Here is a 16,080-nt window from a genome sequence, read left to right as displayed (position 1 = left end):
CAAACTGTAGGCACATCTGAGAGTACTTAATGTATACTGTGACTAGCAACATGTCCTTCCTGGGACTGCAATAATAAAGAACAAACCCAACTGCAACATGTCACAGAGTTACTGAGAGCAGCTTGCTAACTTTAGTAAAATTGCAGGGATCACTGTAACACTTTTTTTTTTTTTAACTAGGAGAAAAAGGTCGTCCTATCTTGCTCACACTGCTTCCTTTTGATCCTGCCATCACCTCGTGGGTGCAAACCTGGCCCTGGCCACTGTGGCTGCAAGTCACTGACACTGGGGTCTTCAAAGCCAGTAGGAAACACCCCACCAGCTGGTTTAACGCCTAATTCCCAGATGAAAGAGGTCTTTAACACAAAGCTCTGCACTAGAATAGTATAAAGTGTCACACATGCTTCACAGTGACCCTACAGAACAGCCAATGTGACCAGGTGGGAAACTCTCCTGCTCTTCTCTCACCTACAAATGGGACCGTGTCATATTCGAGGCACTGGGCATGAGTAGTGCCACGGAGACTGCACCAACCATATCTGAACTGCACTTGTCTTGTAATTAAAAATAGAACTTCCAACCAAAATGACCACCCACTTGCCACAGGCTTTAAAGAAATAGATACGGAAGTATTTTTTATATCAAATACGTAACCTGCCAGCTCATCCCTGTCACGTCCCTCTGTCTTTCACGTGTTTCCAACGTGCAAGTTGGCGTTGGCATCCGTGGGTGCCAGTAACATCTTCCTCTCTTGCTGTTTTCTGCTGTGCTCCAGGGGAAGTGGATTTGGTGAATAATCATACACATGCACACTGAGGAACCAAAGTGGTGAAAACTACTGCTATTTTTATCTACAGATAAGGACAGACAGCAGCTGCAGTGAGTCTCTGCCACACTTCCCTGTCTGTGATTTTGAGGATGTTGGCACATGGACAGAGTATGCATCTTGATATTGCAGATGCTGCTATCCTGCCACATACAAATAGCACACGCAACCAAAGGCTACTTTCCTACTGCCTTTGCTATGGTAGAAGACATTTCTTGAACTGAAACTAAAAAAATACGAGGGTTATACTGTGCAGTTTAGAATATTAAAAATTGCACTGTGGTAATTTTAGGCCAAGGATCATATACATCGCCCTGCTGCGCGTGACAGCAGGAACAGACACAGTACGTAGAGAAACCCACGTTTGCTGATAATAAAGAGTGCTCACCATGAAGTCTATATTGTTGTCTTCATTTCTGAAGTGCTCCATCAGCTTCTCGAAGCGCTGTTTCTCTCCACACACCTAGAAAAGAATCACCAACGGGTATGTTAAACTGCAATTGGCAAGAGACAGTATTAAAAACATTTGAAAAACAGCTTCTGTGCTTGCTCAAAATCTCTCTATCCATGTTCCCTCTCTTGTTCTTCATGAAAATCCAGCTGAGGATTCACAGGTCAACCAAGACCTGTGCTCCAATTATAACATGACTCTTCATAGCTCTTTTCCCCCTAAAAATGTAGGGATACCCACTGCGTGTGCAAGTGTTACAACAGAGTTCCACCAGGCTGTGCCACAGGAAGACTTGGCCTCTCTTACAGTTCACAATTGGTTTTCCACTGTAACATAATGTAATTAGGAAGAAGACCAAATTACAGAGAGGGAAAAAGGAAAATTATCACAGGCTCAGTGAGGAGCGAAATGCATCAGCACAACGATCAGCTGCTGGGAATTACAGAGCCGTAATACAGGGGTGCTGGCGGGAAACACGTCCCACTTGAGGGAGAAATAAGATCTAAGATAAAGTAGGTCTCAGTATATTGTTTAAATCTTATTACTTCCCCATAGCTTCTCTGGTTGAGTCCTAGTTCTCTCGGCAGACAAGTGATCTGAGTGATTCCCACCAAACTCACAAAACACGAAACACACTGCAAAGTGAAAGGGAACGCGAGTGGGCACTGCTGTCCTCCTTTTGTTTGAAGAACAAACCCCTTGGGGAGCCCAAGAGGCTTCTTCCTTTCTTAACCAGACTTCAGGCAAACATCTGGGGAGTGCTGGATGCCGCTGTGAGGCGGACACAAATGCATCACCGTGATGACAACCCCAGGAGCCAGCCTCTTCATAAAGCGGTAGCTCCGGCAGCTGCCACCGCAGCTCCCCATTCCAGATCTGAGAACATCAGCTGTTGCTTCCCTCAAGAGCCAGCTCATCATGCAGCATTTACGTGAAATTAGCTAATGAATGGTAATTAGGATTGGTGGGAGCACTGGGTGCTTCTTTGGGAACTAAACCCTCTGGGGCAAGGACTGGTTTTCTGGATGTATTTCTACAGTGCCTCCACAGCAGGACCATAACCCTGATCCAGGTTTCCACCTACTCCCCCAAAGCAAATTCTTTCCCAAGTATGCCTTGCTAGTACTGATCCCCCTTAGCTTTCTCTTTTTAGCTGTTCTGTCTTGCAGTATTTATCTCCAGAAAGAAGGCACCGAGCAGACCTTGCTGAAGTCAGCGGGAGGTTTTGCAGAGTTTGATGGGACCTACACCAAGCTGATGGTTGGCTTTGCAAAGCCTGCACCCTTGTGACAAACAGACTGTGCTTGTTGGTCAGGCGAATTGTCACAGTGGGAGAAGGTGCATGAACTGTGGCTGCTTAGCAGAGGAGGGCCCTGGGACACGGGAAGGACGGGTGAGTTTGGAGACACACTGGTCATTCAGCTTCAGGCTGTAAACCTCCCGTCTAACCCCAGGGTTTTCTTCGTGGTAATCTTCACGAAGCCTTCCAGGAATCTGTCTGGTGGGAGATCAAAGCTGGCTGCAGCAGTGTGCATTTAAAAGCAAGAGCTCAAAGGAGTGCTCTCCGGCAGGGACCAGCATCCCTCACTCTGTGTGCAGAACCAGGAATGGTTTCTGCGCCACGAAGCTCAGCGTCAGTGAAGGTGCAGCAACATGACCTGCACTGGGCACTTACTGTGAGCACCCTGCTGAGCACCCTCTTGCCATCAGACTCACTCCTTGCTGCCTGGGAAGGGGCCAGCTGCTGCTGCTTTGTGCGCCTGGGCCACGTACGCTTCCAGGCAGAAGCAGCACGTCCTTCGGGAGGGGAAGGGATGAGTCGCTGAGAAGAGACTCACTTCCCCCAGGAAGAGCCAAAACCAGGACCTGGCAGGGCTTCAGGGACCCGCTTGCACTGTAAGGATCAAAGGCAGCAGCTGCCCGCCAATGTAATTTGATTTCAGAGGCATACTCTGGGCCTGATCCAATTCCCTCTCAAACCAAACACGAAGAAGCCTCTCCTCGGTCTGCACCACAGGCTGCCTAGCTGTGCCCATCCCTGCATTATTACCCAAGCCATTTTCTTCCTGCTATAGTAACTGGCATGGTATTTCAATTCAACCAACGGCAAGTCCTTCCTACACTCTTCGTACTCTCCCACAGAACACTTGGAGTCAACACAACGGAAGAAAAAAATAGGTTCACCTCAAGTTTGAGCTCTTAAACAATTACACCTCTCCCGTAGCCACTGCAGAAAAAATGGAGAGGACTTAAACAAGATCGTGTACCATGGAAATAAACACGACAGCGGCACATACGATCACCCAAAACACAAGCCAGAAGGACTGATTTCTGGGAAATCGAATGCAAACCGCTCCACACGGATGAGGAAAGCTGACACAAACAAGCACCAGCCACTTAGGGCTGACTAATTAAATCAGGGAGCAATTTGACGTGACAGAAGCCCGGCGGACAATTGCCAATCCCGGGAATCCAGAAGCCCCGGCTGGCTGGATTCGGCAGCTGATAGCAATAGGAAGAGCACCAACAACCTGTGGCTTTCAGCGGCTGCTTGCAGATATTTCACACTACCATCAGATGAGTCAGTGCCGGGAACATGTGTGCTTCAAGAGACAGTGAGCTGACTTTCGTGAAATGATATAATTTATCCTGGAAGATTAAAGAGAGCGAAACTGTAGATGAAGCCTGCAGCCTGAAGATTGGCCGAAATCCAAGGCGAATGCTGGAATCAAATCCCACCGCATAAAACCATATGTTGCCATTTATATTTGAATAAATTTCCAAGGCCTGTCATTTGCATGGGAAGTACGGCTGGGACTGAGGAGGACTGATCTTTCTTTTATTAGCATTATTCTATGTAAGAAGGAAGATTAAATGGGTTACCGCGGCTATAATAAGCCTCTGTCTCTACTTAGGTTGCGAAAATGCAACCTTTTTAGGTTGCATTAAGCCCACGCCATTCTGGAAGAACAATGTGGCTTTATGGAGAGCCACCCACGAAGGGTCCTTCCTCTGCAAGGGCTCGGGGTGCTGACGAGGTGAGCCCCTCGCGGATGCGTTACAAAGGCACACGGCAGCGCTGTAAGGAAGCAGAAGGGTCTGTTAGGAAAACGTTGTGCCAATTGCATCTGTATCCACCTGGCAGGGCTGTCAGGTCGTGCAGTTCACATCTAGACCACCCAGGAGCAAAGTTCAAGCTCCTTGCTCCCACTCGCGTGGCCTTTGGAGAACGGCAGCCGGGGCAGGCAGCACATGGCAACAGGGCTGGTTTGAAAAAAAAGGGCCACGTTTTCATGCGCGGTGTCAGACAAAGTGCAAGCCCAGGCTGAGTGAAGCTCATCGTCCTCCTGCCCCAGGTAATTACCTAGCGACACAAAGCATCACCTGGGGAACCGAGCTTGCGCCCGAACCTCGCCACCAGCCAAGGCAGCAAGCTCCGTATGGAGACGGCAGCGAACACCCGCCGTATTTTCAGGCTTTGGAGTTGCAGCTTTGTTGGCCAGCGGTGCAAATGGCGCAGTATGAGCCACAGCTGGCTGACCTCTACCTCCTCCACATCTGGAGGACCGATGCTCGCACGCCTGAGACACGGAGCCCGTGCAGCCCAGGAGCTGCCTGCTGCAGCTGCCCCAGGGCGAGTCACTTGTTACTAAAGGGCTAAATTTGAAACACATAAACCTTAGCAGAGGCTTTGCAACACAGCACCACTATCTGTCAGTGCCAACGTTGAAGTGACCAACTAACCGCGCGGTGCCCAAAGGTTATTTTAAGCTGCTCCCTGCTCCTTCCACAGCCCTCTGAGTGCAGTAAGTGATCTCGGGCGAGGAGCATCGTTTCAGGGCACACGTGCACTGTGCACATGCACGCAGCCCATACTGGGTGCGGTGTTATGAACAGCCTGATGTATGTGCAGCCCAAAAATTCATGCGACCCTCTGAAAACCTTTCCTCCTGTCTGTGCTCCTTTGTCCCGGCGGCACAATGCTTGCTTTCTCTCCCCCACAACAGCCCACTGTGGTCAGCAGATCCCACCACGGGCAGGCAGCGCTCAACAGGAACACTTTGTTTTGACTGATCATGCTGACATTTCTGCAGTTCGCTGAAGAACAAAAAATCAATTTTCTCATAAGTTACTGGTTAAGTAAACAGTTAGTTAATACTTACTAGGTTAAAATACCTCTTACTTCTCTACCAGCAGGGTTAAGGCACTCCGAAAATACTGCTGCAGTAGAAAAGACAACAAAGGTGTTTACATTTTCCAGCGCTTGCAAACTGTTTCTTCTAGCACTGAGTTATTAGAAAGGCCTGTAAGAATAACCCAGCTCTGCTGCTTTCAGCGCTGTCACTCATTATTCAAATGGAGAAATCTGACTCTGAATCCAGCATTGTGAAAAGTTGGGGCTGCACAATGCCGTCTCACTTCGCCGGAGTGCACACTGACGGAGGTAAACAAAGAGGTTCATTTGCCATGCCTCGGCTTTCCGGCTCGCTGCACAGCGATCCAAACGAATCCTGCCATTATACGCCCAGCATCGCTGGCGTGAGTGGACGACGTGCGATGGGACTGCAATTCTGCTCACCTGTCAGACCTGGCAGAGCAGCGAGCAAATAAGTCAGTTAAACTGGTGTTAAGCGAGAGGGAGAGCCGGCGTCCCGGACCCTGCTCCTTGCTCACCCCCTGGCCTCCAAGGAGTTACGCTGGCTCTTCTCGGCCGAGCAGATGGGAGAGTTCCGACGCTGGGATAACCACGAAATGAGGAGCTTCCCAAAAGTCTTCTGGATTATCTGAATCCCAAGTGTGTTTTCGGCATTTCTTCTTGTCTTAGAGCAAAGTGAGGTGGTCCTCTGAGAAATATGGTTCATCTGAGAAAAAGCACCTCGATTCTCTTTTTGTTTTAAAACTCTAAAATTATTTCCCATATGGAGAAGCACACACGCACACACTCACCTCACTGAATGCAATTATTTGGGTATATGCTTATATAATAAGCAATTTTACTGCTTTGCTGGGTTAGAGCCAAAGCCAGGAAGTGTTTCCTGCAGAGAGCCAGGATTATTTCTGGCTGGCTTTCTGTCTCGCAACAGCTCGCAGTCAATTCTTCTGCCTCCTCGGTTTGGTTTAAAACTACAATTATGCTTATTTTTTTTTAAAAAAGAGTGGTAGAGCCCTCTGGTCTTTTCTCAGAAATCCTTAGCTGTTATTTAAGCAAAGTCTGTGTTCAAAATGGAGATTAACAAAAAGCTGAATAAGGAACTGAGATTTTGCTCCTTAAAACGTTTGTTGAGAACGCTGCAAAGTATACTCAAAAATTGCCATTTTCAGATCTTCACAAAAACTGAAGAAATTAGTATTTGAAAAAAAAAGTCTTTGTCACTATTTTCACTGTGCAATGCAAGAGAGCTGTTGGGTTCGGACTTTTTTCAACAAGTCAGCTTACTGAAGATGTTCCTTCACTGGCTACTACACTTCTGGTAAATAAAAAGCGTATGAAGAATGCAAATTAAACAGCTAATTAGAAATACTGCAAAAAAAAAATAAAAATAAAAAAAGAAGCAAGGCCAAGATGAGCTGGAAAACAGCTTTTGGCATTCACAGCCTCAACGAGTTCTTATTTCGTTCTGTTTAACGAGAACTTTTCTCTTGGTTCTGTTTCTGGCCAACCTCACCAGGTTTCTCCACCAGCCTGCTCTGCCAGCAGCAGGTCCCACCTAGCCCAACAGACAAAGGTGAATCGCTTTAAAAATGCACATATGTGTGTGTATGCATAGAAATATGGATATGTAACGGGCAAAGCGTTACGGGACTTCTGCTGGGAGTGCACAACCTCACAGAATTGCATGGTGGAGCAGCAGGAGCCCACACCCCCGCTCAGAACTGGCCCTGAGGATCCCGAGCCGTGGTTGCCATCCGGGCACCACCACATACAGCTGCAGTGAGCCCAGCAAAAGCACGGTGCCCAGGCCAGCAGCACCCTCCTGCAGGGCTGCAGATGCCCGCGGTGAGTGCCTGAGCCTGTCTGTCTTGTCAGCAGAGGGGATGCCCGCTGGTGATCCCTCATCGGCACCCCATCCATCTGTACCAGGTTCCCATCGTGCTCACTTCACACCACCTGGGAGCAGACAGACAAGAGCTGCCCCCCGTTAAAAGATGTTCTGGTCTCCAGCAGGACACCAGCCAGGTCAGCTGGGAGAGCAGAAGCTTCTCAGCAAGCTGCAGGCTTGGTTCTTCCCCCATTCTGTGTCCCAGCTCTGTACAACGTTCATCGTCCCACTAGCACCAGCAGAACATTTCCTGCGCAACCCCGAGAGAGGCACGCGAGCACTGCCTGCTCACTGGCACCTTTTTTATCACAATTAAGCGACCTTCTCAGGTTGCAGAACCCCATCAACACACAAGCCTCCTCCCTCCAGTGAACGACGTTGATGATGGCCCAGGGTCAGGAAGATGATACAGAGCAGGGACAGCGTGACTGGCACTTGCTTTGTGCCCCGAGCGAGTGGTGGGTGGCTGCCAGGGCACAGCAGCACAGCCTCAAGTCCGTGCAAAGCGAGTGAAATGTGCGTGAGAAGCAGCACACGTGCACCGTGTTGGCTCCCACGGCCCCTGACGGCCACGCACAGACTCACCAGGACAACGAGGCGCCCGAATCCCCGTGCGCCGCCGCCTCTGTGAGCCCAGAGCAGCACGCCTGCTTCAAGAAGCGCTATGCCATGAAATAACAGGAAAACAAAGGGTTTACTGTTGGCAGTAAAATGCAGCAGCTTAATTCTCTGTATATCCACACACACAATCACACTATTAAAATGAATTAACTACTCTGAAGAAGCGTTGGGAGAATATATCTTGTTTTCCAATGGTGCACTCCGCCTGCTTCGATTTAAATGGGGCACAGGCTCCCAGCACCTGGTCCGTGACCCCCGCAGCTCCTGCAGAGTTGCCTTGAGGCTAACTTGACTCTCATTTTCTCCCCTTGGCATTCTGCTAAAGTGCATTTGCTCATCCTGTAACACAAATCCCAGGCAACTCGGATAAAACCGGGTAGCCAGTTCTCACAAATCCATGGAAACAAGCACAAAGGACCTGGGAATATTGCTAAGGAAGCCCGGCTGCAAGTGGGTAAATGCAGGGGTCGGGGCAGCGCTGAATAGCTCGTCCAGCCGGAGCTGCCATTGCCCCTTTCAGACAGCATTTTCCTTCAGCGCGAGGTGCTGGGAATAAGAGGTGGCTGCGAACAGGACCGGCAACGGGCCAGGAACTATCAGACAGATAAGGAGACAGCAAACGCCCCTGGCTATCCACGTGGGTTTCGTGTGGCACGGGAACTCCCCGTTATTTCCCCGACGTGCAGCAGGATTCAGCCAAGCATCCTACAGAAAAAGGAAGCTTTACACACGCAGAGCGTGAGCGGCCCCAAGTACACCCGGAGCCACTTTCTGTACGTAAAGACCAAGCTCGTTTTAACTTTCTTTCCCATTTGTCCAGACTGAGACCTATAATGGGATGAGCTGCATTTGGCCTGGAAACTGGGAACGATTCTCCCAGCGCCTGCACTGGCCTGGCAGGAGGGACCGAAGGCAGGAGGTGCCCTCGGGGGGTGGAGGTCGCTGTCCTGCCGCTAGGGAACAGTTCCCAAAGCGCGGAGCAGGCTGCAGGAAGCACCAGAGACCAGCCTTCCCCATCCCCTGCTTCCCCTCAGCGTGCAAGCTCCTGTCAGCACCGCAGAGAACACGAAGGGGAAACACAACGACAGATGAGGACCTAACACCGATGTCTCCCTGAAAACAACTGATTAGTTCCGTGCCATACGCACAAGGACTGCTCTGTAACTGCTTCCTGCCTTCTGGCAGAACAAGGAGAAGGTACTCCGCAGCTCTGTCACTCGCTGCACTGAAGCAGGGGCTCGCCTTTCCCAAAAGTGGTGTGACTGTGCGATGCCTGGCTTCCTCACCTCGCACAAAACCCTGCCCCTCCGTGCCCCCAGCCCTCGCTGCTCTCCATCTCCTGGCAGTAACAGCAGGTCTGGCTTTTTCCCCGTTGAGTTGCACTATATTCAGCTCCTCCTCCAGCTCCTAGGTTGCTGCACGCTCCTGGTGGCCCGGGGACATCCACGTCTTTCCACTGGCAGAAGTGACCCGCTCAACATCACCCTAATGACTTGCAGAAAAGGCAGCAGGGGCTCTGGCTGCAACGCGCCGTGCTGAGCCCGCTGCAGGGGGAAGCGGCCTGTGCACGGGACCCGAGGACCCGAGGTGAAGGAAGCAAGCAGGAATAATTTTCAAGAGACACCTTAAGAAAACAAAGTGTCCATTTGAAAATCCCAGCCTCAGCCAGAAAAAGCTGGCCTGTAGAATCGTTTTCAAGTGAAAAGCCATTTTCAAGAAGAATTCTTGACAAGATTCAGATCAGCTGTGGTTTTCCAGCTCAGGCAAACCCTGAGAGCCAAATCCTGTTCTCATTTACATCAGAGCAAAGCTCAAAGCCTGAGGAAATATTTGATGTTCGCCCCGATGCAAATGAGAGCAGAATTTGGTCCCAAATATCCTGTTTTCTCTACTGACTTTATTACAGGGAGAGCACTAGACAGGAGTTCAGGTTTCTTTTGAAGTTATTTTATGGCAAGGAGATAGGGTGGCAGAGATCTAGTTCAACAAGTCTAATCTGTCCTAAATATGTATGCTGTGTCTGATAAGAGAACCACAGGGAAGCCGAGGCAGCCCTGCGATGCGTGCTTAGAGCAGCCACACAAACATTACTGAGCTTACAGTAATTTGAAGTCGAAGTATCCTGCTGGAAATTTAACCCCGGACGCTTTACATGTCGCTAACTGCGAGGTTTCTCATATACCAGTTGGATGAATTATAAACAGAAAGGCCATTATCAAAAGTTGCCCAGGAGGAAAGTGGAAAACAACAGCACGGAGCAAGAATACGCAGGATAACTGGATGAACAGAACGGCTGAAGGCAGAAATTAGACAGGTGAAATTCCTCTCCTCGCACACCCACCTCACCTCCAACATCCAGCAGGTCCACAGACAAAGGGCTTCATCGAGCACAAAGAGCAGAGGAATAAATATGTAACGGAAGACTGACTGGGCTACGTAACGATTTCTGAGTGTCAGCAGGAGGAAAAAGATGAGTGTATGTGGAAGGAAAGGAAGGAGCAAAAGCTTTACTGCAGCTCTAGGAAGGGACGGGAGCGGAAGGGACTTTGCCCACCCCTCCCTGCGACATGCACGAGGGCCTGCTCGGTGAGCCCCACAGAGCATCCCAAGTGGCATTCCTGCTAGTCGTCTGCCAGGCTTATCGGGGATCCCTCACGCTGTCCTCCCCAACGAGTCCGGTTTCTTCTCTAACAGGGCAGTAACAAGCCACGGAGAATTTAAGCCTGGAATATTAACGCTGCACCTTCACGTGTGTAGTGCTGCTTCTATTTAAAGCACTTCCCAGATACTACAGAAGTGTTCTCACAACAATCTCATTTGCATTCGCCTCCACCGTTCCTTCGGTTCACAAAGCCACCCCTTTGGTCGGTGTGACCCAAAAGGACGGCTTTCTCCACCGTCACAAAAGCATCTCAGCCCGAATTTAACCGCACCCCAGGGGAAGCCTCGCCAGTGGCCACGCCATTCCCAGGCAATACACACCACGGCTCACATTTCGGACAGGCCTGGTCTTGCACGCCCGAGGTTTCCACAAGAGAACCACACCGGAGATGACTTCAATCCTTTTGCTCCGGCTCTGTATACCGGCAGGAACCTCAGCACTACAGTATGGTAGAGCTCCACGACATGCAAATGTTTACAGCGGATGTAAATCAGAGATGGGTATCTCCCTGCCAGAAATAATTCCCAAAACACAAAAAGTAAAAAAGCTAACAGCTTGGCTCGCTGATCATCTGCATTAACCCTCTCACAGCAACAGCGGCATTAAGCCCAAACCTGCTACATGTTTATACACAGTCCAGCTGGGACTCATCAGGTTTAACAATTTTTGAGCTGGTAAGACTGGATTCATTTTTCCTTTGATACTACATCCACACATATACCCAATATTCAAAATAAACTAGAATAGCAGCTTTCTTGTGCTTGATTCCCACACCGCTAATTCTGAACGTTCATACAAAGTTCTCAAGTCCCATTAACCACCGTATGCAAACGTGCTCCGCTTGAACGTACACACACAGGAACGACAGTTTTGCCCCAGTTGAGCAACCCAGAATACTCGTATTAATTTCAGCAGAGTCAGGGTTTTATCACAGAGGCTTGGTTTTGTAATTCCTTCACAAATAAAATTCTTGCTGATAGTAAAACCAGGGATTTTGCATTTCAAAGGCTCGTGTAAATGGCTCTGAAAATGGGAGCTCTAATCCACAGTTCCTGGTTATTTCATCTAAGAATGTACAAAAGCGTTCAGAAACAGAGGAACTGGGGTAAAGCTCTCCAAATCTCCATCGGCTCTCCCCTTCAGAGGCACAGCTCAACTGACCAAAGGTAAAGGGAGCAATTGGCAGACTGGGTTCACCATGCTGGGATTTCAGCTCTTCTACATGAAGGTGCACAAAGCAATGGCACGACCACTGCTGTCTCTGCAGTTCAAAGTGATTTTTGGAAATCTACTGTTAATGGAAAATCCTCAGTCTAAGAAATTCAGATGAGTGAAAAAGCTCTAGCTAACACCCAGAGAGCTACAGATATGCACATCAAACCCTGATAAAGCAGAAAAACGTACCTCCTTGAAGTTATCAAACGCAGACAAAATGATTTCATGCCCTCCTCTGACGAGACAAACAGCGGCTAAGAGTTCTAAGACGAGGGCCTTTGTCCTGCGAAGAAACGAAACGGTGGCGATCACTGACAAGCATGTGCTGAGCACCTTCTACCTGTTTGCCAAATGATGTGCAGACGCTGGGAGAAGTCGTTTGCATCCAGTAGTTTGCATTCAGCCTCTTGAAACGAGTAAACCTGCAGGAGGCATAATGCTGAGCATCGTCTGATCCAGGGCACTTTGAGTCTCCGGGATCATGCAGCTCTCCCCCATTTTAATGCTTCTCAAAACATGCAAAAATTCAAATCACAAATTGCACTTGTGGAAATCCAAGCAAACCCACAGCAGAACATCAATCCGGTAAAGGCAGAGCACGTCAGCCTTCCACAGCTGGCCCTCCCAGGAGCTCGCCCGCACAACCGGGCAGGGAGGCAGTGTGGCACAGCAGGATCACCGCACACCGGCCAGGAGCCAGCTGCCTGCGCCGCAGAGCAGCCCGCTCCCCGAGGCCACTTCTTGGTGAACGTGCTTTTAACTCACATCTGTATTTCCTGATACAGATCTGAGTTATTCTCTGTGACAAGTTGTATTATCCGTAGCCCCCCCAAAAAGTAGGCTGTGGCACACTGAAGGGAGTAGAGGATGCCTCAGCACCTCTCTCCCCTCTTGAATCAGAAATCTGGGCAACTGACTGACAGCAGTGCTAACACAGGCATAGTAACGAGGGGGAGAAGACATCCGATTACTGAAAGAAAAGCATGCAACGCTCACTGTAGCTCCAATATAAAGAAGCCCCAGTGCTTTCTTACAGGGTTCACATAAGGCAAAAGCACCAACCGGACTTCATGGCCAGAGGAGCTATGAGCAGATATTAAAATCATGCAGACACATATGAAATTAGTCTCATGCTTAAGCACTGACTCAAACCAGATGTTACAGAAGAAGAAATACCTTTTGGCTTTCAAAGTGTCAAGGTTATCTTTGGAAACCAGATAAAATGTTCACTTTCCCAGGAAATTTTATATGGATCACTTTCAATCCTTACTCATCATTTTTTTCTCCTGCCACAAGAAGAAAACCCAAGCTCTTTCAGACAGGCTCAAGGAGCTCTCACTAGGGCTCATCAGTAACACCCTCTGCGAGGGCAGGCCATGAGCTGTGCGTGCAGGGAAAGGGCACGGGGATGAGCGTGCACAGCGTGGCTGGGAGGGCGCCCAGGTCTCCAAGGCACCCGGAGCCCTCACCCGCCTGCTGCCGGCACATCTGCGGCTGGCGTGGGGACAGGCAGAGGACAGCACCTCTGTGTTGGCATCTCTCGTTTGGGCACACACAGAAGAGATGGAGCCTATGACTGCTCCCTGCATTCATCCTCCCCCTGGCCTGCCAGCTCTGGTGGCACTTAGCTCTGCAGTGTGGTTGGGGTCAACGCTCCAGCACGTCCCAGAGCTGCTGCTTCCCTTTGTGCACATCTCAGGCAACCCTAAGCACTCAAAACTCAGGTTTCTTCAAAAATCATGATGGGGCTAAAACAAAAAGTGATTAGGTTTTGAACAGCATGATGTTAAATTGTCTTCCTAGTGTTTTAGCCACACTTAAATGCATTTTTTTAAACAATCAGGAATCTAAACAACCCCCCTCTTTCAAAAACAACAGTTGTCTCTTCATCACCTCATCTCCAAGCTCACGACACCAATAACAAAAACAATAAAATTCCCATATCCTTCCCATTTATGCTGTGCCCAGGCTTGCTGGTTTAAGCCTAAACAGAAGAGAGCAAGTACCTACTTCCCTCAGGACAAAATTTCAAGCGGTGCACTGCAAGGCCAGCAATTAGTTCTGCTGTGCGACTACAAAACTGGGGCTATGGTTGAAGAGACACCCGATGCTGAGTCAGGTGCTGTACAAGGGCAGAACAAGAACAAAACCCTCTCTGGAAGAGGCTCAAACTTGAGGACCCCTCTGAGAAAGTTTATTGAAGAAAACTTCAGGAAAATCCCATGCGGAGCTGCCCACGATCAGCAGGGTCTTCTTTGCGCTGTAGCATGGTTGAGGAGCTCAAGCAGCAAAGATACAGCTGAAGAGTCAGCAGCTTCTGAAGCCAACGGAACTACTGCCGATGGATATTGCTCTTCTATTCCCACCATAATACAGACTGAACGTGATTCAGAGTGAAGTCTGATTTTTGCTACAGGTTTGCGCATCAATATATCCATGAAAACCCCTTTCCACGTACTCTTTACTTACCTACTTCTTCAATTCCCTGACAGCAAGCACAGCCTACCTGGGATTCTTGTTGTTCAAACTCAGTGCAATTTCATTGACAGCATGCGGATGCGACATGACCATATTGAATCCGTACTGAAAAGAGAAGGGGAAAATACCGTCTCAGCTTCGAAACTCAAGTTATTATTTTTAAAACCCAACAAATTACGTATCTCTGACCAGATCTGGCAGTCTCTCACCACGCTGTAAGCCAAATAAAACACTGCTGAGTTTTATCAAGTCAGTCAGCACATTTCCATCTCGCGCCACAACTAACGACGACTGTCACCACACGTCGGAGGCACTCGGTTTGGCCACGGCAGCCAACAAAAAGAGGTCCGGGAGCTGCTCCTGCGGCACAACCCAGCTTTGGTCCAGTTCCTGCTTTGACTTGCAGGTACTCCAACAGCCTTGCACATAAGCACATGACTAAGGGAAATCTTGCCTAACTTTAATTCTTCTAAAAATTCTCTTACTAACACTAAATTCCGAGACAAACGGTAATTTCAGTCGTGCAGCTGCAAGTCTCATGAGTTAGTGCGAAGGAAGCGGGACCCGGCCCACCGTGCGTGCTCTCATCTGTGTGCCTTCACGTGTGCCTGCTGTGCAGGTGGACGAGGGCTGTGTTGTACACAGCCTCCCAGCTACGCTGTCTAGGAATGAATAAGCACTGAAACCTCCCCAGCAGTTTTGCCTTCATCATTCACCACCAGCCCTTCCCTCCCAGCAACAAAAAGCGACGTGGTGCACAGGAATGAAGAGGGAAGTACCTGGTAGTTCATTATGGCACGTAAACACATGATGCAGACGTGAACGTCGTCTTTTTTACTCACTAATCTGGAATTTTTTAGCGTTCTTCGGCTTGGCAAGGTATTGTACCTGCAAACAAAAACAGCTTTCATCAGTCCCAAGCCTACTGTAGGTGGCCAGAAGCAAGGAGCGGAAACGTTCCTCCACCTGGTGAAAACGCACAGAGTTTTCAGCTCTGCAGAGCATACAGCCAGCTGACAGCACGCACACAAATAAAGCAGCAAAGAGGCCAGGGGCTGTTTATCTGGCAGCACAGGAAGCCCAGACACGAGGCTATCGGGCCCTGAAGGAACTGAGCAGCGCCAGGTACCGACGGGAGCCGAGGGAGCAGGACCTGCAGGCCCTCATCCGCACGGCAGGGACGGGCAGCTCGACCACAGCAGAGGTATCCCGTATTTTTTCCGTATATGCTCTGCTGGTGCAGACACAGACTTTTAATGAAAGTGAACGTTTGTGGGCATCAGCAAGCGTATTAATTTCGGTTGTGTTTCGTTTAAGAATGGTGCCTCTCTTCTACTCTGCAGCTGAGCTTTCTGAAAGCCCTCCAAACTAGCCGAGGAAAATGCAGCCTTTAGGAATCCGCAGCACGGAGGCATTCACGACTTTAATTGTAACCCCTAACTGGTACATCAACCCTGAATTCTGTCAAATAAGTGCACGGCATAAACACAACGGGAAACCTTTCAGTCTGTCCTTTCTACGGCACGGTAAATGAAAACCACATTTCAGCTCTTCCTGAGATACTGCTTGTGTTCTTGAAGGCCAAACACGCTGTGGGAGCTGAGCACGGGAAACTGGAGCCTTGGAGACGGCTGGCATGTGGAGTACACGTATGTTCTTGCAGTCATACACGGCACTGAATAAACACCGAGATCATGGCTATGGGCCAGAAACCCTTCCGAGAGCAATGCACTAGTAATAATATATAATGATATTGAGATATATATTATATATATATATAATGGGT

At 49.2% G+C, this 16,080-nt stretch overlaps 1 protein-coding gene across 9 annotated transcripts in view; it reads right to left on the bottom strand.

The window, feature by feature from the left end:
• Positions 1-16,080, bottom strand: part of FMNL2 (formin like 2) — a 116,379-nt gene that overhangs the window by 22,998 nt on the left and 77,301 nt on the right. For all 9 annotated transcript variants that reach the window (XM_035331810.1, XM_035331807.1, XM_035331808.1 and 6 more), the window contains 4 exons: positions 15,074-15,182; positions 14,323-14,399; positions 12,006-12,099; positions 1,215-1,289 (listed from right to left, as the gene is read on the bottom strand). In XM_035331810.1, the coding sequence (XP_035187701.1) occupies positions 1,215-1,289; positions 12,006-12,099; positions 14,323-14,399; positions 15,074-15,182 (355 nt within the window). The remainder of the gene's footprint in view (positions 1-1,214; positions 1,290-12,005; positions 12,100-14,322; positions 14,400-15,073; positions 15,183-16,080) is intronic.

This window comes from Oxyura jamaicensis, chromosome 7 (genome assembly GCF_011077185.1).
Source record: "Oxyura jamaicensis isolate SHBP4307 breed ruddy duck chromosome 7, BPBGC_Ojam_1.0, whole genome shotgun sequence".
In the NCBI taxonomy this organism is placed as follows: Eukaryota; Metazoa; Chordata; class Aves; order Anseriformes; family Anatidae; genus Oxyura; species Oxyura jamaicensis.
This window is presented reverse-complemented; position numbering and strand designations above follow the sequence as displayed.